The sequence below is a fragment of the Tachyglossus aculeatus genome, chromosome X2 (genome assembly GCF_015852505.1).
Source record: "Tachyglossus aculeatus isolate mTacAcu1 chromosome X2, mTacAcu1.pri, whole genome shotgun sequence".
Lineage (NCBI taxonomy): Eukaryota > Metazoa > Chordata > Mammalia > Monotremata > Tachyglossidae > Tachyglossus > Tachyglossus aculeatus.
Window position 1 is genome coordinate 2,486,552 of NC_052100.1, and position 23,754 is coordinate 2,510,305.

General features: G+C 48.2%; 1 protein-coding gene across 7 annotated transcripts in view; it reads right to left on the reverse strand.

Moving 5' to 3' along the window:
* The window catches only part of LOC119949414 (ankyrin repeat and KH domain-containing protein 1-like), a 93,311-nt gene that overhangs the window by 51,097 nt on the left and 18,460 nt on the right, over positions 1-23,754 (reverse strand). For all 7 annotated transcript variants that reach the window (XM_038771171.1, XM_038771168.1, XM_038771167.1 and 4 more), the window contains exons 2-3: positions 16,334-16,487; positions 1,138-1,294 (exon numbers count right to left, since the gene is read on the reverse strand). In XM_038771171.1, the coding sequence (XP_038627099.1) occupies positions 1,138-1,294; positions 16,334-16,487 (311 nt within the window). The remainder of the gene's footprint in view (positions 1-1,137; positions 1,295-16,333; positions 16,488-23,754) is intronic.

The window sequence follows — 23,754 nt, forward strand, 5'->3', positions numbered from 1 at the left end:
AACGAGGACTGAAAACACCCTTTACAGGGGAATTAACCGCACAGACTCACGTCAAGGAGGGGAGACTTAACGGAACAGTAGATTAAAATGTTCAGCGTACAGTAGCCCCAGAATCATTTCTGAATCGCAAAGGCAGGGCTACCACAGAGGCACTGGGGCTGCTGAGGGGAGCCCCTCTGAAATCTTGGGGAGTTCTGATTTTCCAAGGCAAGTGCTGCCTCCCGAAGTCTGGGTGCTTTCAGAGTGACAGAGTCCCAGAGCAGTTCTCAAAATGTCTCCCAAAGGGCCGGGCTTGAAGAGTGGGAATCGGGAGCACAGGAGACCCCGAATATACCTGTTCTCGTCCTAATACTGCAAATTGCAGAGGTGCGTCCCCGCCCAGCCCCCCTTTCAGCCCCTGGTGGGTCAGGGTTTGGTGGGGCGGGGGGGGGAGAGGAAGGGGGTTGGTCTTAATTTTCTGCTGCAAAACTCCACGGGACCTTGTTCTACTTCTGCTTATGTGCCACAATCCTTTTTACATGGAGTGATTTGAGCCATTCCTCATAGCCATTAAAATGACCTACTGATGCAGGCACTGATCTGGGTCCCTGAACCACCCACCGGGATTTTCTTCTTTGTTCATTCAACCATATTTATTGAGCACTTACTGTGTGCAGAGCACTGTACTAAGCGCTTCTTATCCCCGCCAGCCTCCGCCACCCACCTGGCTAGCGGCACTCTTCAGTCACCGGGCCAGCACCGGCCCACCCACTGGGCAGAAGGAGGGAGAAGGACATCAAGGGCTGGTCCGCTCGTATTTGGGAAGAAGGGAGATGGCAAAGGCCAGGAGCCAGTTAGCCAAAGGTTGACAGTCCCCCTTCTACCTCCAAATCAGGGAGCCAGAAACGAATTTTCACCACCGACGGTGGTGCCGAAAAAGGCCTTCAGACGGAAGCATTAATAGCAACGACAATAATAATTGTGCAAGTCGTTACGCGCTTACTACGTGCCGAGCACTGTGCGCAGTGCTGGAGGTAGAAACAAAGATAATGGGCCCCCACATGGGGCTCAGGGTCCCGTGGGAGGGAGAACAGGTATCGAATCCCCATTTTAATGAGGGGACTGATGCCCAGAGAATTGAAGTCCCCGGAGACTTACTTGTCCGCTTGCCCTGCATTCTGGCTGTTCTCTGCTCGCATCCGGGTTAACGCGGCCGCGGCCTCGTCCAGCGCGCAGCTGACGGAGGAGGTCAGCCTCCGGAGCACCTCGGGGTCTGCAAAGGCTTTACCGTCGGCGGTGGACAGCTTGCCGATTCCTTCAGGGCATGTGCGGTCGGGAGAGTGACGGAGAGAGACACAGAAACACCAAACTGTTATACGGGAAAAGGCGCAGAGGGACATCTGAAAAGTTCGACCCCATCCGAGGGGAGTCAGGGAGCCTTTTCTAACACGCCGGACCACCTAACGCCAACGGTAAACTGATGTGCTCGGAAGCTGAATGTCCAGCCCTTGTGGTAACAGGAAATCAATCAATCCTTCATATTAAAGTAAGAACTCAAGCTGCAGGTTTTATTGCGAAGCACCAGTGATTTTATTGATATTAGTGTCTGTCTCCCCCTCAAGACTGGAAGCTCCTTGTGGGATGAGAATGTGTCTATGAACTCTGCTGAACTGTACCCTCCCAAGCACTTAATACAGTGCTCAGCACATCCTAAATGCTCAATAGACTGGATTGGTTAATTAAATGCGTCTGTGTTCAGCTGCTTTATTTCAGCGTCCCACTGCCCTTCAAGTCCACAAATACTGAACATCTCACTCAACCTATTGCTGAATTTGGGGTAGGGGATTAATGATTAGAGTTCAAAGCAATGTGTTACCCAGGATAACCAAGGGATAACAGGGAACACTATTTTACTATTTTAAAATTCTAAAACTGCTCAAACTCTATGAGGTCATTTGCCTCAAATCTTTAAGAAAGATATGGCTGTTCTATAAGGGATCACCAAACATCAATTCTTTTCTACCAATTCCTTGTGGCGGGGCAGGGAGAGAGACGATCATACCTTTCTCACTGAAAGAACCAAAGATTCTGGCCCCTGCTCATGTTAATTTGATGGTGGGGATTTTCAAGTTTCTAGTCTTGCTGGTTTTTAAAATTCCATACAATACCAAGTGATTGTGGTGAAAGGGTGGAAGAATAAGAGCACCTGAGGAAGTGTGACTCTACTCCTATCCTATCACTGGGGGGATGGGGGAACTGGAGGTTACACATTGGCCAAGGTCAGCTAACCGTTTCTCTGCTGAATGGCATAATAGCTGGATTAACAAACAGGCCAGTACCTTATTTGCTGGCCATCAACTTAGTGATGGACTTTGGTCAGTTGGCTCCTTTTCCTGGCTTAGTCTACTGACACATATGGCCAAACTGGCCAGCCAGCTCCATTTCTTACCACGTTAGTAGTATTAGCAGTTGAGCATCCACTGGGTGCAATGCCCTGAGAAGTAGCCATCAGGCAAGTGACGTATTCCCTGACCATAAGGAGCTTCCACTTTCATGGCGAAGGCAATACATAATCCGTATTTTGGCAGCTCACCGTTCTACAGCACTAGACTGTCTTACTGCTAATAAGTACTATTTACTCCCCAGTCCACTCCAAGCCCTTTCAGAGACTGTTATTACAGTCGGCCTCTCGGGTTCAGAGCCTTCCTTCCCACTGGGTTTTGTCTCTCCCGAGGTAGGAACGGACTCTCGACAGGTGAAAGACCCCAAGCCCATTTCTGGATTCGAATGCCCGGACTGTGAGATCCAGTTTTCTAACACTTCTCTGGGGTGAAAACTACTCCTTTTCCTCTCTTATTCAGAGGCTCCATGGAAGCTCACTTTGCTCAAGCAGTGTGGCTCAGAGGAAGGAGCCCGGGCCTAGGAGTGAGAGGACGTTCTAATCCCTGCTTTTCCCATCTGTTTTATGATCCTGGGCTAGTTGGGCAGGTCACTTCACAGGGACTCAGTTTCCTCATCTGTAAAACAGGGATTAACTCCTAGTCCCTCATACTCTGAAGCCCCACGTGGGACAGGACTGTATCCAACCTGAATATCTTCTATCTACCCTAGCACTTAGTACAGTGCTTGGCACACGGTGAGCGCTTAACAAGTACCATAAGGAAATGCTTGGCCTTTTTGTGGCCCATCACCTGGTTTCAGGTCTTAAGGTTGGTCTGTCTCCCGGTGCCTCTAGAACAAACATAATCCTCTCCCAGTCCCTCAGGCCAGTCTCATCCAAAGATCAACCTTAGTCACGGTCAGTTTTCCTTTCTGGTCCCAGACGGTTTGCATCCATTTGGTGCTCCTCTCTGATAACCACTGAGATGGGAAGCTTAAATTTCTCTCTCCCACCCTCTTTCACCTTATCTCTCTCCAAGTGCCTTCAGTTCATTTGCCTCATTTCTTATCAGGCCATTGGGAGGGGTAGACTGGCAAAGGAGGACAGCACTGTTCATTGGACTCTGGGAGGGCGGAGGGGGGCAGAGGGGAAGGGGGAGGAGAAAGGATTATTCAAGTGCTGTGCACAGGGTAAGCGCTCAGTACAGTGCTCTGCACGCAGTAAGTACTCAATAAATACAATTGAATGAATGAATGAATGAATACTACTACCATAAATACACCTATCAAAATTCAGAATCATCACACTAAGGGAGAGTGTGCACTTTCCAACTGGAGAAGAGGGAGGTTATGCTAGTGAAATAATGCTTGTAACACTCACACTTTCTTGCCGGTTGGACAGCCCACCTCAGTCATTGCTGCCCCTTGTTCCAATGTGTCCGAATGGGCATCTCCTCCAAGAGGCCTTCCTTAAGTCCTCATTTCCCTTATTTTCCCTCCCTTCTCAGTCATTTCCCCATAAGCCCCCCCCCCGTGATGCCCATGCTCTTGAGCCTGTAACCCTTCAGCATTTTCATTTTCTCCCACCCACACAGCGCCTGTATACATATCCATCTATAATTCCGTTCGGTGTCCCTCCAGTCTGTCCGCTCCTTGTGGGCAGGGATCATGTTTACCTACTCTGTTGCACTGTAATCTCCCTTGCGCTCAGCACAGCGCTCTGCCCAAGGTACCACTCATTGATCAAAAGGGATCTCATCTTCCACCCGCCCCTCACTTTCCCCCCTGGAATGAAAACCAGAAATAACTTGGCTCCTAGGAAGATGGGAGTCCTTTAGGTACGAGCGAAAGCACGTTTCGACCCCAACGTAGTGGCGGGGCGCGGACGCGGCCTCACCGTCACCCCCGCATCGCCTTGGGACCAAAGGGCACCTCTGTCACCCGCCGCCTTCTAAGGCTTGCCGAGAGCTCTGGCGACTTAACCATTTACAGCACGCGACATCTCCGGGGTTCTGAGGCGGCAGGGTTTCTCTTCTCTGCTTTTTACAAAAGAGGAAACAGAGGCACAAAGAGGCTAAGCTGCTCTGCCTGTGGGCGCGGGGTGAGTCAGTAGTTTAGCCAAAATAGAAACTAACTTGGGCTCTGCCCCCAGACCCACGCTGCCTCCTCTGTGGGTCAGCTCTGCTCCAAAAAGAGCTTGCTCCCATTTCTGGCACTGGGGTTTGCAAACTACATCTGATATCATCTTAAACACCCGCTGCCCGATCCTGTGGTTAAGAATTTGATTTAGGTCTTGCTTCAGCCGGCTTGTAATAATTTCCGCCAGCTGCTTCCAAGGGTCTAATTTTTTTGGGGGGGCAATTTGAAAGATGGACCAAGGGCTCCTGGAGTAGGATTTCATTTCTGAATAGAAGCCTCCTAACTATTCTTTTTTGGGGTCTCTCAGAGTGCCCAACAAGCTTCAAACTGAAACTGAATTTCCAACTTTTTATAAAATATTGACCCATCTCCCCCAAAACAAAGGACTTCGCAAGAAGAGAGCATCCCTGGATCTACAGTAATTAAGACAGGCGGAGATTAGGAAATCATGACACCTTCTAACCAGCGTGCTGGTCCTGGATCATACACCAAAAACCTGAAGGCCCCAAACATCGCTACTTACTGTGTGTTCTGCTCCACTTTAATCAACTGCCTCTTAAAGAGAAATACTAGAAGCAGCATGGCCTAGAGGATAGAGCACAGACCTGGGAGTGAGAGGATCTGGGTTCTAATCCCACCCCGCCACCTGCCTGCTCTGTGACTTTGAGCAAGTCACTTCACTTCGCCTCGGTTATTTCATCTGCAAAATGGGGATAAAAACTGAGAGCCTCGGGTGGGACTCAGACTGTGTCCAGTCTATGTTATATCTACCCCAGTGCTTAGTACAGTGCCTGGCACACAGCAGGTGCTTAAGAACCATAAAAAAGTTTAGAAATGCTAGCACTTGCAATGGCTACGACTTTAACCCAGACTGTGAGGAAAACTGAAGGAAAACAATGTTTTCCTTTCATGTGCACTGTATCCCATGGAACAGGGGTAACATGAACGTGGCCAAATGTGCTGGATTGGGTAATGAATGAAAGGGGCTGGCAAACACTGCAATTTCCTTAATGCCAAGCCACCGTGTCATGGTTATTACATTGGCTCTACAACAGGGTGGATATTCAAAATAGCTTTTAAACATCCAGATACCTCAAAGGGCTTGACAATTTGGCTTGATTACACCTTTGTGTCTACCACACATTCCCCAATGGAGCAGACTGTGGTAGACAATGTGGCTCAAGGCCCCAGATGTCAAAAGCAGAGTCGGGAGTTCTACCTGAAGCCCTGGCTCCAGGGGCCATTCCTCCCAGCCCCGGAAACAGTAAAAGACATGCTTCAAGGAAAAGGCTTCCCCATTCAGGGCCCCCACCATCAATCAATCAATCAATCAATAATCAGATTTAGCCAAGAATTTGCAATCACCGAATTTGAAAAGCGCATCGTTGACAGTTCGATCCATTTTCACCACAAAAAATGACCACTCTTTGCAATAAGCTAGGCTTCGATAAAACCAAGTTAAATGAACGGACCTTTGAAAAGCATCTGAACGACGACTGGAAATACCCCAAGAGGAAAGGCGAAACACAACGCACATCAGCACAAGGGACCATCTGTTCCCCCATAGGCATTTCCAGCAACAATGCGAAGCCGAGGCAAATGAAAGGTCACAATCGGTGGCCTAATATTCAAATGTATAATAATAAGTTCATCCTCTAGACTGCAAGCTCACTGTAGGCAGGGAATGTGGCTGTTTGTTATACTGTATTCTCCCAAGTGCTTGGTACAGTGCTGCGCACACAGTAAGCACTCAATACGACAATGAATGAATGATCATTTCTTTGGTACATGCTGCTTTCCCCAAGCCAGTCACTCTTGCGATCTAGGTGATTTTAACCATTTAATGACCTCATGTCTTCAACCAGATACACCTCCCCAAATTCTCTGCTAGTAAGAAACGGTTCAATCGGCTCTGTAGCCAACGATGGACTTGTGGCTCTACGTAAAGACGGTGAATTGAAACCAGAAAGTGGGTTTCTCGGGGCAGTCAATCCCTGACTTGTGACCCAAAGTTAAGGCCATGGCGTGCCGGGTTTTTGCTGCTGCCCACTGTCAACTCCATAAACCTCTCCACTAGACTGTAAGCTCCCTGAGGGCAGGGATCCTATCTATCCATTCTATTGCACTGCACTCATCACACTCCATAACTTTCTAAAGCGTAATCTGGGCTGGTCAGTATGAACTTCCAGCGGCCTGGGAAAAGCTTCCCAAGTCCATCTGGGTCTCGACTGGGTCAGTGTGGATCTGGCTTGTTAGCCACCGAAAATGAGGACGCAGAGATGAAGACGGTAAAGAGGAAGCTTCCATACCAAACTAAGACTGAAAATACTTAAGCTCTTTAGTTTGGAAAGGCAGAAGCTGAAAGAGAACACGACCAGAGTCTATAAATTCACCAAGGGCTCAAAATTTTGCTCATGAAACCCTAAAATGAGGGACAACTCCAAAGTTTGAAGACTCAAACATGGAACTTCTTTTTCAATGACTCCAATTGTTTCTGATACCTAGAGTGCTTCATGACACAATCCTGTATGACAGATTCTTCACAAGAGAAGAATCAACTTATGTCCCTTTTCAAGATCTTAGTGTGGTCTTCAGCACGCATTAAGCACTCAAAGAGAAGACTTCCTCCTGGATCCAGACTGAATCAAGTAATACCAATATATTCGTGCCCACCTTTCCTAACACGTCTCGAAAATAATTGTGGCACATACGCCAGTGGGTGGCTTAGAGTTCGCTTTCTCTACTGCCTCACCTAGTGCAGGCCACAAAGGAAAAGGCTGAGACACGAAAAACCTTTTAAAACATTTTGCAACAAATGTTCCCTATGACTCTGTTGGGCTCTCGCCACATTTTCTTTTATACATTTTCTCTGCTTTCCGAGCTGCCACTGGGAAAGGTAAAACCACTTATAGGAGATGTGTGTGACCCCGCAGGGGGGTACTCACAACCCCTCTCTTGAGGCTAATTTTTAGTGTTTTCTAAATAATGCCCCTCCACAGCAAAAGGAAGAGATCCTTTGGTTAGATACAAAAAGGTGAATCAGAGTGTGCGTGCCTGCGTGTACACGCGGTGCTCAAAGAACAGAAAAAAATCAACCCCTTGTCCCAGTTAATCTTTCCAGAAGAGCCCATAATTGTCCAATCCTGTTTATTTTCTTCCTGGCTCGTCCCCTGAAAATTCTACTTGCAAGCTCCTGAAAAGAAAATCGTCTTTTAAGGTTTCTCTTCCGCTGGAAATTTAAAATTTTTGTGGTTGGCTATAGCTGAACTGTAAACACTCAAGACAGCGATGCTATTTAGCAAAATGTAGATACTGGGGACAGAATTAGCATCATCTAACAAAGCAGGGAGCCAGGCTCATTCACTTTAAATACATTTCCACATAGCAGAACTGCTACTGCACATAATTAGAAGTTAATTCGGGAGACTCTCTTTTTTAAAAAAAGCCTCGAGCCCGGAACTCATTATGGTATTTGTTTGGCCTGGTATTTGTTAAGCACTTACTATGTGTCAAGCACTGTTCAAAGTGTTGGGCCAGATACAAGTTTATCAGGTTAGAGACACAGTCCATGTCCCACACGGGGCCTCTGGCCTAATCAATGGCACTTACTGAGCACTTACTATGTACAGAGCACTGTACTAAGCACTTGGGAGAGTGCAATACAAAATAATTTGCAGATACGTTTCCCGCCCCTAACAAGCTTACAGCCTAGAGAAACAACAGATCTCCTCCTTTTTTTAAAATGGTATTTGTTAAGTGCTTACTATGTGACAGGTGCTGTTCTAAGCGCTGGGGTAGATACAAACTACTCAGGTTGGACACAGTCCATGACCAACATGGGGCTCGGTCTTAATCCCCACTTTACAGATGAGGGAACTGAGGCCCAGGGAAAGGAAGTGACTTGCCCAAGCCCGCACAACAGGTGAGTGAAGGAGCCGGGATCAGACCCAAAGTCCTTCCGACTCGCAGGCTCTAGCCACTAGGCCACACATGGCTCAGTGGAAAGAGCCCGGGCTTTGGAGTCAGAGGTCATGGGTACAAATCCCGGCTCTGCCACTTGTCAGCTGTGTGACTTTGGGCAAATCACTTAACTTCTCTGGGCCTCAGTTACCTCATCTGTAAAATGGGGATAAAGACTGTGAGCCCCCTGTGGGACAACCTGATCACCTTGTAACCTCCCCAGTGCTTAGAACAGTGCTTTGCACACAGTAAGCGCTTAATAAATGCCATTATTATTATTATTCTCTGTGTGCCTAGCTCTCTAACACCTAGGAGTTCTCCGTGGCACACCAAAAGCAACGTGAGTCCTTTGGTGGACACTAGCTTTTTCAAGGTCTTGAAGCTGGATAAAAAAAATACTCATGGAGTGCCATGGTTTTTCAGGCTGGAAGAGGCCAACTAGTTCATAATCTCAGTCCAAGCCAGTACAAAAGAAAAAAAAGAAAGAAAAGATGGCTGTTTCTAGGCTCCTTCCTCCTGTTGGGACAGAACGCTGGTTGGGTCAGAGGCCTCGCTGTCGTTGCTGTTCAAAGAGCGCAGCTCTGGGAATCGGGAGATGTAGGTCCTAGCCCCCACTCTGCCAGCAGGGAAATTCCTGCTGGGGCCAGGCTGTTGGTTGGGAGGACGAGCCCAGGGGGAATCCTGGAAAACCAACAGCTGCCCGATGCCAGGGGAGGAGACCGCCACGCCTACTGAGCCAACCACCTGCTGGGTTGTGGAGCTATGGCACAGCCCAGGCCCAACTCTACCACGGTGAGTGGGTCTGGCACTTCTCCCTGCCCATGCAGGTGTGAGCCCCGGCTCCCGGGGGGAGACCTGATTGACACGGGTGAGAGACAGAGCGGGGGAGAGTGGCAATGGGCAAGCCCTGAGCTCTACAAGTTACAATCACGTCTTTGGCCCGCAGTCTCAGGACTGGGGCTCACCTACTGTAACAGATGGGAAACTCTGCAATCAAGCTTCTTTCAAAAAAAAAAAAAAAAAAAAGAGGCAATTCCATCGACCTTCTGGATTCATTCCACAGCAACTGCTTTGACAACACAAATTTGAATACAAAGCCATAGATGCAACAGAAGGGTAATACAAAGTGCCACTTGTGATCATAACAGGCTCTTTGCCTTTGTTTAGTTGCTCTGGTGCTGGAAGTATATTTTTTCATATAATATACTCTCCTATTTAAGCACTCGCTCTTCCACCTATCCATCTACCCAACCCCACCCCACTTAGGTACCCTTCTTTAAATGATAAATTACTTATTTCTCTCCATGTCCATCTCCCCTTCAAGACTGTGAGCTTGTTGCGGGGTGGCAATGTGGCTGCTAAATTCTGCCTCCCAATCCCTTGGTGCTCTGTGCATAGTAAAGAGCTCAATAAATATCACCACTTGACTGATCTACCCCTTTCTTCCTCCTATCTGTAAATTATTCCTTGCCTGTCTCCTCAGATTCGAGGCTCCTAGAGGGCAGGCGGCCTATCTTCCACCTCTACTGTTCTGTGCCCTCCACACACAATTAAAAGGTTCGGCTCACCAGACTGACCTGTTTGATGTCGTATCTCAACATCTCTCTGCCTCCTCCTGTGGATATGCTAATTATACACAGGATTAACTGCTGGGCAACCTTCATTTTCCCCTTGCCAGGTGAAAGCTGACAAGGCATCTAACCATCAACGTTCAGAACTGAATTTTCTAAGTTTTGACAGAGAACCCTTTAAGTTCAAATAGGAGTCCGCTTCCAAGTACTGCAGCCCACCACTACGGCAGCTGCTTTGGGTCCCTGCTTTCATCCATTCTCCCGTGTCTCTCCCTGGGGTGGTGGGCTGGGGCGAGTGCTGCTGCTTAGCGGGGGTTTGTGTGGCTTTGTCTGGCTCAGTGGAAAGAGCCCGGGCTTTGGAGTCGGAAGTCATGGGTTCAAATCCCGGCTCCGCCAGTTGTCAGCTGTGTGACTCTGGGCAAGTACGAAACATAGGTCAGGGTACTGCTGAGGTAGCAGAATTCGGCAGGAGCCTTAAGGCTCTGAATCGCCAGTGAAAATAATCTGACAGTTTAGTACAGGAATTTCCAGGAACGTTAACCTTGGCCATCTGTTCAGAACTCTGAAGATTCTGTGAAGCCGTTCGGAATCCCGTGCAGATTCCTTGGGTGCGTGCCTCCGGACTGGGAGTTGGACGGAGGGAATGCCCAGTGAACCGATTCAAGACCATCTTCTGATGCTCAGAGCCTACTGAGTTGGAAAAATATTCCCAGAGGGCCGGATGTATGTTGAAACACCAGCTTTCAGGTCACTGGTAAAGGTCCTTAAGCAGGGCAACGGGGAAGAGGTTGAAGAATGGCCCTAGTCAACACTCCCAGGCTCAGGCCTAGGAGTCAGAGGACCTGGGTTCTAGTCCCAGCTCGGCAACTTGTCTGCTGTGTGACCTTGAGTGAGTCACTTCACTTCTCTGTGTCTTGGTTACCTCATGGGAATTAAGACTGTGAGCCCCACATGGACAGGGTCTGTATCCAACCTGATAATCTTGTATCTACCCCAGAACTTAGTATAGTGCCTGGCACCTAAAGAGCACTTAATACCATTTAAGGACAAAAAAGCCACACCCTCATTTTAGAAAACTGAGTGTTCCTCATTTTGGCGTTTAGGAGCTAAAACTGTTTCTATGGGACCAGGAAAATCCGAGTTATGGAATAACAAATGAAATACTTTTCTCACCTATGACTGAGGCATACAGTGGCTTAACAGAGGAAAAAGACTAAGGGAAAAAAGGTATTTCAACTTTCACCGACAAGGGTTCCACAGACTGCGGGGTCTCCACAAGTCTTGTGGTGCCTCTCGGGTGCCCTGTTAATCTGCCCCGCCCACCAATGCATTATTTTGGGTGGTGGGATTACCCCGCATGGCAGGGACCCAGGAGCAGTGACCCTGTGGGTGCCAAGTGGCCCAGGAAGCAGAAAAGCAATAATAATTATGGGATTTGTTAAGCGCTTACTACGTGCCAGGCACTGTACTAAGCCATGTAAGACTGTAAGCTCCAGGGAACAGGTCTACTGACTCTTTATAGTGGACTCTCCCAAGCATAGTCCAGTGCTTTGCACACAGTGTTTGATAAATACAGTTGATTTACTCTGGAGGCTCCGGGGGAAGGGTAGGCCAGTTCCAGGGGGATCACTTGCCCTTTGAGAATTTTGGCCTTAGCCATCCCTGTACACTGTGGCCCTGCCAGGGACGAGCCAAAACCATCGTAAAATTCTTCCCGTTCTAAACCTTAGACAAAGAAGAAAGAAGTTGCTCAAATGTACCTCAGAGTCCACACAATGTCCTTCAAACTCTTTGGTGGGGGAACTGCAGGAGCAGTAGCAAAATGAAATCAACTTCAGCTACTTCAGCATTACATGGAACTTCTGAGGTGATTAAAATGAGAACTGTCTTATAAGTGTGTTTAGTTTCGACCAAAAACTTAAGACATTAAAGCTCCACCTAACTGTAAATTGGATAATTACTCCTCAGTCAGAGCACTGCAGGTGGGATCAGTGGTACTTAAGGCTTACTATGTGCACAGCGCTGGACGGATTATCATTATCGGACTCTATGCCAACTCTGTTTTCTTAGCAGGGACCTTTCCTATAAGTACATTGCACCTAAGCGTTTCAAAAACGGTCTCAGGCATTACCTTTTATAATTTTGCGATATTTGGATTTGTCCCAAGTCATTAATGACCAAAAGACCACTGCTCAGGATCCTTTTTTTTTTTTTTTTTAAGTGATTTCCCTCCCCACTGCCTCCTGCCAGGAAGCTAATGAGAAGCAGTATTGCCTAGTGGACTGGGTTCTAATTCGGCTCTGCCAACTGTCTGCTGTGAGACCTCAGGCAAGTCACTTCACTTCTTTGTGCCTCAGTTACCTCATCTGTAGAGTGGGGATTAAATACCACTCCCTCCTATTTAGACTGTGGGACAAGGATTGGGTCCAACCTGATTAACTCATTTGTACCCCAGCGCTTGGAACATAGTAACTGCTGAGCAAGTACCACGATCAAGGAATTACTGATTTCTGATTGTACGTAGCTGCAATCAGACTGCACGGACCCGCTTCAGGTTCTCGGACGAGACTCGGGGCGGAGAACTTAATTCCTTGGGTGTGGCCGAAGGGGCTGATGTGACCCCAGCAGTATCTCCCCATCCCCACCAGTCTGCTCTGTAGCTGCATTTGGATTCAGACACCTACAAATGGTGGGAAGAATGCAGAGAGCTGCATTAGCACCACTGGGGGATCCTTTGGATACATGAAAATTAGAATAATCGGGCATGCAGGTGCCCAACTCAGTGGAGAGAAAAATAAATTTGCCATCCACCTGCTGGACAGAGGGCCGTCCTCCTGGCTGCAAGTGAATTCTTGACCGTATTCAGACACCCACGGCTTCGCCCCGCCGTGAAGGAGGTTGGAAGGGCGCTAAGAAAGGAGCAGAGGACTCACTCCGCCTGTCAGGTGGGAGGGAAGGAGGGAAGGAAATGCCTCTCACCTCCTGAGCTGAGCTGCAGCCCTCCTTTGGCCACCTGGACCGGAAAATTCTAGTGGGCACTGAACTGGCTCGAGGCCACGTCAAAAGGTCTGCTGAAAAGGAGGCAACGATAACTTGCATTTTCAGTGCTTCGGATTCACGCTAACTCGTTAATTTCTTCAAATAATCAGGACGAGTACATTCAACGAGCAACTCAGAGTTGGCCTTTCTGCCTGGAGATCTCCATCTTTCGATCCGACCAGGATTACTAATACCATTCCGAGTAGTGTAGGTTTGGTATGTTTGGACTTTATGCAACTGTAGGAAGTACAATGAACGCTTTGCTTCGTGTCCAGAGCTCTGCAAATTCTAACCTTTTGTATCCGCTGGGCACCACATCTAAATCATTCCAAAACCGGACTGCCACAATGCTTGCAGCAACCAAGATGCATATGGTCTCTGCAAAGCGCGCCCGGAAATATCAGTCAAAAATTTAGCTGACAAGGAGCAGCGTATGTTCTAAAGGAGTTATTTTCCATTTGGTCGGTGCTAGCCAACAAGTTCTAACTCCGTGCTTGGGTTTGTAATTAGGGAAGAGAAGCCAGTCTGTAAAATCCCTAAATGAAGTCTGCTACATTAATTCATTCTGAAGGAAGAGAGGACTGAAGCTACCCTGTAAAAACTGAGTACTCTTTCCCAAGGAGGTGCAAAGAGAAGCGGAAGTTGAAACACTTCAACTTCAGGTAACATCATCCCACAGGGTGTAAATGGATACTCTAGGAACTCATCCTAAAATGCCAAATAGTCTCCAAGCCTATGCAGCCCACTGACCGGAGTGGGGATGGACAGATGACACCGACCTGCATAGATAGCTGTTCCCGAGAGCATTTTTGGGTGCAAGGGATGAGCATTTCCTCTGAACACTGACAAGTTAGAACGAAGTCAGAGCTCCTTAACAGTCTCCTCCCGTTTGGGACTCTCAACCAAAGAGGGTCGCAGCTTCTATTTCGCTCAGCAAAATGAACCACTTTCCCAAGATGACCATATTACTGGCCGTTTAGGCCCACTGGCAGCAACTGTTTCCTCCCACTCTTATTCTCGGGCAGCATCCCGCTGAAATTCCTCCGCACTCTACCAACGAGAATTACACACTGAAAGTTTTAATAGGTTCAAAATCCCCAAAGTAAACCAAAAAAAAGACAATGCTGAAACACAAAACTCAACACCCACTGGCCGAGTGCCTTGTACCCGGTCACATGGACGACCCGGTCAGTTTTCTAGGCTATCTGCCGATAGCTTGGATCCAGCACCTCGGCCGGCTGAATTCACAGGATCCCAAGGGCGACCGCCAAAGCGCATAACTAGCTGAACAGTTGCTGACACCTTGTGGAAGGCTGAGAACCATTCCTCTCGATATGCCCTTTTCCCTTCTAAAAAGCATCTGGATGAGAAGGTCATTGCTAAAGCACTCTGCTGCTCAAAAGGTTCGAGCATTTCAGGTCACTTCCCCGGTCATAACAGAGGGCTCTAGCAAGGGGTAGTTGGACTTTTGCAGAAGAACACCAAGAATTAGACGGGAGTCTGGCCAATGGGAAACGAAGGGAGCCATCGGTGATGGGCCGGATAAGTATCGCTAACTACTGATTTCCCCACACTCCAGCACGGTCCACCCACCGAGCCCAGCCTCCTCCCCACTTGCCTACAAAGGGGCACCTTGCGAAACCCAGTGCTGGCCAACCGGCCCATCTCCTAAAAACCAGGCCCTCCTCGGCCCTATTGTGTCTCTTCCACAATAGGATGGAGATGAAGTCACCCCCTGCCCTCCAAAACTTTCCCCTCCCCATCTACTTGCCTGTCCCGCCGTCGACCCCCGGACCACATCCTCCCCCTGGCCTGGAATACCCTCCCTCCACACATCGGCCAAGCTAGCTCTCTTCCTCCCTTCAAAGCCCTACTGAGAGCTCACCTCCTCCAAGAGGCCTTCCCAGACCGAGCCCCCCTTTTCCTCTCCTCCTTCCCCATCCCCCCAACCCTACCTCCTTCCCCTCCCCACAGCACCTGTATAAATGTTTGTACAGATTTATTAATCTATTATAATTGTACATATTTACTATTCTATTTATTTTGTTAATGATGTGCATCTAGCTTTAATTCTGTTTGTCCTGAGGACTTGACACCTGCCCACATGTTTTGTTTTGTTGTCTGTCTCCCCTTTCTAGACTGTGAGCCTGTTGTTGGGTAGGGACCATCTCTGTATGTTGCCGATTTGTACTTCCCAAGTGCTTAGTACAGTGCTCTGCACACAGTAAGTGCTCAATAAATACGACAGAATGAATCTACCACTTTCTAAGTAGCCTCATTTGAGTCTCCTCCAGCAGGGTGGTCATTGTGGGGACTAACCTTGGGCCTTCCGCCTCTCAGAGACCACCGGTCTTCTCTGGCAATTTTTCTCTGTGACGGCGGGTGGCATTATGATGCTCGGAATTCAGGCCAAGTTTTCATTAAGAGACCTGTCAACCTTTGCTTGGAGAAGAGGCGGACAGCTAAAGCTCAGATTCATTTCTTCGCTTTTTATGTGAACTTCAGGGATGGGGGCCCGGACCTGGGAGGGTTCAGATCACTGCCTAAAACTAAGATAAAGTATTTCCAAAGTTTTCCCTGGCCATGTTATGTTCCCTTTTAACTGAAATCACTAACTCGGGACAGTTCTAATGCTTTTGATCCTGCTTGATATCCCCTAATAATAGAGAGAAGTTGCCCTAGCTTGGTTTGAAGTGGGAACTGCCTCAAAGTTGTCCATGTGCCAGATGTCTTGCTGAAAGGTAATGGAAAAGGAAAAAGCACCAGCAACAACAGTCAGGGGCCCAACCTGGAAGAAACTTGGTCACAAGGTTTCCTTTGACAGTTTCTCAAATTGAGAATTTTTCTCCTAAATAAATCCATCCAATTCAAAATTCTGGTTATCCATACTCCGGAACAGAAACGTCTGGAAGAGGAGCCCTTGATTCACAGCTGACCGTGGCCTGTATGTTGGTTCCCGTGAGAGAAGACTGCGATTATAATGGACTGGTTTTCACCTGGGGTCACTGGGTTGGAGCTGCGTAACTTTTCCTTTACTCAGTGACCATTTACTTACGGTTTGCACATATAAATATATATATACATATATATAAATTTGTATTTCATGCATGTTAAATATTAAATATGGACCAAGAAAGCCTTTTTTCCCCTTTGCAAAACAATGATGTGACTTTTCAGTTTTCAAACTTCCTTTCTTGGGAAGCGATGAGAAGAGGCGATTCGACCCACTAACTACCTTGGAGGTGGCCCCCCAAAACACCACGTACCTGCTGCTTCTAGCAACGCTTCCAACCTCGCTTGTGTCTCCGGATCCACCGTCCGCAAGTCCGCTCCTTCGGCGGCACTCGATAAGAACAACTCCGAGGTTGTTTTGAGCACTGGGTTGTCCAGATCTTCTTGGTCCAAAATAAATGACTCGACCTGGGAGGGAATTAGAGGACAGATTCAGGAAATATGTCGTTTTAGGACCAGAACAATGGATGGACATTTAACCTGGAGGGTCTGGGGCCTATTAACTTCCCTTAAGAAAATAAAATTTAAAAATTGGGTTTTGAGGAGGTGGTCTAGAAGGTGCCTTGGTAAAAAAAATGAATAAATAAGGGGTGGGGGTGGGGGGGGGGCATCCACCAGAGACCCCTGAGGGAAAGGACCAGAGAGAAGGAAACACCGGTCTCCAAAATCATAATAATAATGACTAATCATCAATCGTATTTATTGAGCGCTTACTATGTGCAGAGCACTGTACTAAGCGCTTGGGAAGTACAAATTGGCAACATATAGAGACAGTCCCTACCCAACAGTGGGCTCACAGTCTAAAAGGGGGAGACAGAGAACACTAATAAATAAACAATAAAATAATAATAATTATATAAATAATTATAAATAATAATAATTAATAATAATCAATAATACAATAATAAATAATAATAAATAAACTAATAAAAGAGTAATAATAATTATGGTGTTTGTTAAGCGCTTACTATGTGCCAAGCACTGCTCCAAGCCCTGGGGTAGAAACAAGATAATCAGGTTGTCCAATGTGAGGGCTCACAGTCTTAATCCCTATTTTACAGAGGAGGTAAATGAGGCACAGGGAAGTGAAGTGACTTGCCCAAGGTCACACAGCAGTCAAGTGCAGAGCCAGGATTAGAACCCACATCCTCTGACTTCCAAACCTGTGTTCTTGCCACTAGGCCATGCTGCTTCTCTCTGTCACCGCTCTTGCAACCCGTGTGGCCTCCCCAAGCCTTCTCCAACCCTCAGGCCCCCAGGCCGGGGTAGAGTAAGCCAAGGAGAGAAGCAGGGGCCCCGACTGTGAGGACGGTTGCACGAACAGTGACAAAGGGGTCACGTACACCGACACAAAGTGCAGCAGCTACGGGACGGGCAACGCTAACTCGGGCGGGGGCTGGCAGGCTGTGCCCGGCCTTGGCCCTCATACCACGAGGTCACGGGATGCTCACCCTGCCCCAGAACGCAAGCTAGAGCCTGGCTATAAAATCACAGGGATGAAAGGAACTGGGAAAGGTCACCTGATCTTCTCTCCTCCCACCGGCAATTAGAAGAGTGCCCTGGCCACTCAATAAATGCTTTTACTCCTCCTCTTCTTCCTTCACGTTTGCCATAGCTCAGCGTTGACAGTGGTACAATACGAGGACATTGTGAGACGGTTCAAGCGTGAGGGAAAGGAATACGGTTTTTCAACTTTCCCCCCCTCCCACCCACTGGTGAGTGACAGTGACCTTTGAACACTACCAAAGGGCCAGGAACCATGAAGAAACTTTTGGGGGGCCTCAGTCCTAGGTTTTGGTAGACAAGGAAATTTGCCAGATCAGTAATTTCCCAGACTTTTAGTTTACAGGTCACTGAGATTTTGCCCAATCCAGGTACTCCTATAGCGCTGGATGGTGCCCTGTCAAGAAGAATATCCCTAATTCTGCCGATGCGTTCGAGCCAAAATGCAGAGGGAAGATACGCTCAACTGTGTACACTAAATATTCACAAATCCAATGACTGATCTTGAAGTAATTTTATCACCCAACCTTTTATTCCCGTTCCAGTCCCAGACTGCCATTTCGAGCACTTCCATGCCACCTACACCATTTGGGTTCATGACTCTTCCACCCCACAGCACTTACAGACTTAGCCTTATATCATTACCTCCACTTACCTGCAAATTACTTCAGAACATAACCCCCTTGAGCCCCCCCTCACCACCACCACCCCACAATGGTAGGGACTGTGTCTTGCCTACTAACTCTTTTTGACTCTTCCAAGGTCTTAGTACGATGACCTGCAAACAGACTTTAAGTTCCTTGATGGCAGATATCATGTGTAATGACTCTACTAGGCTCTCCCAAGCTCTCAGTATAGTCCTCTACATACAGCAGGCAATTAAATATGCTTGGCTGAATGAAGCCGCTTGCCCTGGGCCACAAGCTGATTTTCCCTTTAAGACCATAAGACTGTGGAAGCAAGAGACCATTTGGCCTAATTACAGTGCAAAAAGAATTAAGATTCTGCCCAAATTATAATCAATTGCCAATATTATAGTAATCTATCCTGTAACAAGCTTAGGTTAGGTTAACTTAGGTTGCTAAAAGGTCTAGGGATAACTCTTGTTAAAGGCCATGGCTGCAGTCTGAGTAAAAGGAGTGACTGCACCTGAGGTCCTGAGTGGTCTGAGACTGGAAATCCCAGGAGAGTAGAAAGATGGATTTCCTCCCTCCCCCTCAAAAAAAATTAATTTTTACAGTCCAGAGCCCTCTATCTCAATCACTCTTTGCTCTGTTTCAGGGCTGACTCTAAAGCCAACATCTCTCCTGTGCAACAAGAAAGTTAGGTGTTCCCACTAATTTGACAAAATCATAAAGATCACCGAATTGAGCTGGAGGGGTTTAGAGAGGGGTGGTCCCTAGGTGAAGAAGCAATCTACTTTCAGCTGGGTGAAGAAGCAATCTGGTTGGGATGCGGGGCGGGGAGTAGATTTCATGATCAGAGGCTCCACAAGCTCCCTCTTCCTGGTTGTTCTATGTTACCCTGGGAGTCAAGAAAGGTGATCTTCCCTAAATCCCAAATGGGATAAGATTATGTCCGACTTAATTAACCCATATCTCCCCCAGCACTTAGACGAGTGCTTGAAACACTGAAAGAGCTTAATATCGTAACAATAATTATGATTATTTCTCCATGTTTATTTTTTTATCTGGCAAACGTCTCCTCTCCCTTCCCACCAAGGTAGCCGAGAACTTTTCAATCCTCGAACTAGTTCTTCCTTGTTCAGAGGGATGAAACCCGGAGAGTCAACAGGAAGTCGTCCCCACTGCAGTTCAGAAAACCGGGCGTCAATCCAATGCTGAATGACACCCCGTAGCCTGATGAATTGCTTCCTCCAACTGCTATTGGGAGACCCTCCTATCATTACCAGATCCAGCCTCTTCATCGCTTCGGGGAGCTAAGAGCGACCCTATCTGAGCTTCTCTTCCCGGTTTGAAGGCTGAAACAGAAACTTACCCTGAAGTCACCCTCGCTCGTTCAGACTTTCACTTCCTGGCCATTCTCTGCCTGCTGGGTCTGACGGAAGAGGGGGAGAGAGGGAGGAGGGGACGGCGTCTTTGAGTTGATAAAACCTCTTTGAAACAAACACCTTAAAATTGCTGATTTACAGGGGACCCGGACTGGCGGGGGGAGGGGGGTGAACCTCAAGCATCACGCCCAAGACCGAGTTCCAAGTTGCTCTCTGCGGCCTTAGCCATTTCCGAATCTGGAGTGGATTTTTCTAGGAAAGGTATGAGACTCTCATTCCCTTTCTGGAGACACTGGCTCTCTCGGAAAGCAGCTCTGAACCTTGACTTAGAGGAGAAAGGCTAAGGTGTTTGATCTGTACATAATTCTGCGTTTCAAGCTTGCCTGCTCTCAATGACCCTGCAGAAAAACCTCCTGGATAGCTCTCAGGATTTGCATGTCCCACTGAACCACTTTCCTGAGATAAGTAGTGGGAATCCAAGCTCACCGTATTTTAGCATCACTCCCTAATCGGTGTGTTCTTTGGCCACTTCCAGCCCCCTCTCTGTTCTGGTCTCGCTGGCTCCAGCTGGCTCTTACCACCCTTTTTCTCGGCTGTTTCCTGAGCCCTTTCTGACACCATGCCTTCTTCCCTATTCCCAGCTGGCTGATCAATCCCCTCCTCTGTCCCTCTCTGATCTCCCCACTCAGGTTGCCCCCCCATCTCTGTTCTCCATGCCTCCTACACCCATCTTTTCCAACCCAACTTACTTGTATCCACCCCGGCACTTAGTACAGCACCTGGCCCACAGTAAGCACTTAAATACTATAATTATTATATTGTCTTTCCTGCCTCTCTCTCTAATGGACCTCTTGTATGTTCCACTCCACCTCCATTCTCCTCACCCCTTTCCTCCTCTTGATCCCCCTCCATCCTCAGCGGCCCCTCTCCCAGCTCCCCTGCCTCACTCAGAGGGTGTCACACGGGGTCTAGGGTCGGCTGCCCCCAAGGAAACAAAAATGGCAGCCACCGTTTTGGTCTAGGGAGTAAAGGCAAACTTGGGGTTGATTTGGGGCAGATTCGCAGGGGACCCCTTCCTTCCAGCACTAGAAACAGGCCCTGGCTATTCCCTGAAGGCCTCGGCTTCGGGTGAGAGGGGGTTCCTTTCAGCCCACGTCTCTCCCAGCGGCTGGACTGCATCGAGAGCTCGATGGGAAGGGGGAAGGCAAGGTCTGAATGAGGGGATCAAGGTGAAATGGTGCCAGAAGAGACTCCGGTGTCCTCTCAATCGCCCGCACCCTTGACCTCCAGGCACAAGGGAGGCTGTTAATAAGAGATCAGGGCCGAGACTCGCAAGGAGATGCTTGTGTCACGAATGCACCCTAAGTGGGGGAAAGGGCTGGGGTTGGTATGAAAGGAAGCACACTGCACATGGCTATCTCCACCTGGTCTGGAGAAGCACGGGTGCAGTGAGTGGGCAACCGTCACCCATCTGGGCGAACAGAAACCTTCTCTCCCTCTGGCCACCCCCACGACATGCTGTGGGAAACGTATACGCAGCACCAAAATGGTCACCCAGTCTAAAACACCACCCGCACCTCGCTTCGGAGGTGTACATGACAACCTCGGATTTTGGCATTCAGTCCCGCACGCTGAAAGCTGGTTTTCCTGAGAACATTGTGTTAATGAGGACGGGAGACTGATGCCTTTGAGGGCAGCCCAAGTTTCCTCTGCAATAGCAGGGTTCAGCCCACAACTCTGGCATCTCCGTTGAATCCCGGGACGGTAAATCACTTCCGCAAAATAGGTTTTAATTGCCCGTGGTCCGAATTCAATAACGGATACCTCTTTTCTTTCAAGAAGGGAGCAGAGCACGGTTGCGGCCATTTAATTTTAACTGAAATCATCTCTGTTTCTGATGAGGTAAATCAGATTTGCCACCAGGCTCTCGTTACTGGCATTTAGCTGCTTCCCGGGCTCTTGGAATATTTGCGAGTGTACATCGTCTCCCTGTCCTGTCTCAATCAAAAGTTAGTGAGAGGGTGGAGAGTTCGTTCCACACCAATTCCCCGGGGAACATTTTCGGAGCTGCTCTGCAAGGTTTATAAGCATCTTATATCCAGTAAGCTGCCGAGAGCCAAACTACCGCGAGCTAATCAGGCTGCCCATCAGTGCTCACTTCAGACAGACAGTCCACCAAGGTGAAACACGCCGACGTTGAAGTATCGGGGACCTCCACTCCACCAAATCTGTGGGCAGCTTGGACCTTCCTAAACGACCAATCGACCTACGGATAAGGTGGTCTCAGCCAAATAAAAAGAGGTTCCCGGTATATACCACTCGCCGGCCAAAGGAATAGTATGGTTTCTCCACCTCTGGCTGAGGTACTGCTAAGGGAGACTGCAACTTCCAAAGGCTCAAAGGCTACAGTTACTCGGCAGCTAAAATCCCAGGAGAGCGGCTACAGATTCAATCCCTGGTATTAACCTTGTCAAGAGCACGGCTGGGGCTTGGGTCAGGTCATACGTGCGAGGTGCTAAATGGCCAGCGAGGGCCGTCTCGTGGGCCGGATTAGGTTCGGGATGAGAGAAGAAGGGCGAAAGGGAAAAACGTAACTCGCCAGGCTGTGTATCTGTTGCTCCCGAAAGGAAGCTATGCTTAAAAAGCTGACTGTATTCCAGAACAGGCGGAGTCCAAGGGAAGGAGGTAAAGAGGGAGGGAAACTCCTCTTCTCCTCAGCACAGGGCTCCGCTTTTCTCCCGTTCCTAAAATGGACACAATCTTTAAGCTTCGGTCCAAATGATCTCCATCACTGGAGGAGCCTTTTGTCCCATTTTGACCATTCTGAAATCAACCATTGGATGGCAATGGTTACTATGGAGATTGAACCACCGGGAGTAGAGTGCTGTAATCAGCTAAAGAGACTAGGTACCCAGCCCCACTAACCACAAACTAGTTGGTTAACACCCCGCCACACACACACATTTGTTTTTTTAATACTTATTCAGCTAGAACTGAACCAAAGCTCAGATTCTACTTGGAAACAAGGTCTATACAGTACACTGTACACACCTCTGTATAAAGCCTTCAAAAAGAAGTAATTATTTTTAAAATTCAGGCAATTCTTTAAAAAGAATTATCCACCATCAATCTCCCCCATAGCTACTGCTTCGGGGATACAAGGGCAGTTCGTTGCAGGCAAGAAATAACCCAAGTCAGATCCAGGAAGACACGGGCCACTAGTAGGAAAATCAAGTTGGGTATAATTTCGTTGGGGCATTTTCAAAGCTGAAAATTACGCCCTCACTTTTCTCTGGTTCCTCGGTCATGCCACGAGGAAGACGAGAATGCTTCGAGACTGGCAAATGGCGTTTCGGCACCCAGCTCGAAGCGCTCTCAAATAAAAACAAGGGCAACCATCAAAACGAGTCTCTTTCATGGTAAACCCTCTGATTAACAGACAGGTGTCTTATGTAGGTTTTAGTCTGATGAGTCACAATCGAACCTCTGCCATTAACAGGGAGACACACAAACACACACATACACACGCAAGGAGACAATAGCTGGCACAGACTCTGGCCTGGTCTCCTTTAAGGGTAAACACCCCTCCCTTGAATTCTAATTGCAGTTGAATGTACACATCAAGAAGAGCATATGAACTCTTATTATAGGCGGCAGATAGCGCCTTCCGAGGAACAAATTTTTTTTCAAATGTGAAGACTCCCTTGGCGAAGAGCCATCCGGTAACAGAACGGGGAGGGTGGGGACTCACCGTCTCCGGGACCCCAAGAAGTGCACCGGAGAGATCACCGGTCACAGGGCCGAGTTGCTCAAGCTTCTCCTTTGGCGGCCCTTATCATCCCTGGTTGCAGCCCCAAATTAAAGCCTTCGTTTCAGAAACAGGTCAAGCCAGAGACGTTCCCAAGCAGCACAATGGAGGCTGGGGGAGTCCAGTCACTTCCCTCTAGACCATAAGCTCACTGTGGGCAGGGAACGGGTCTACCAGCTGTTGACCTGTACTCTCCCACGTGCTTAGAACAATGCTCTGCACACAGTAAATACCAGCCCAATAAATACCACTGATGATAATGAGGCTGCTGCAACCTAGTCAAGTTCGTGACTGCTGTTACAGATGCAGGACTCAGAATTCGCAGCCCACGACTCCATCGTCACGTGTCCACG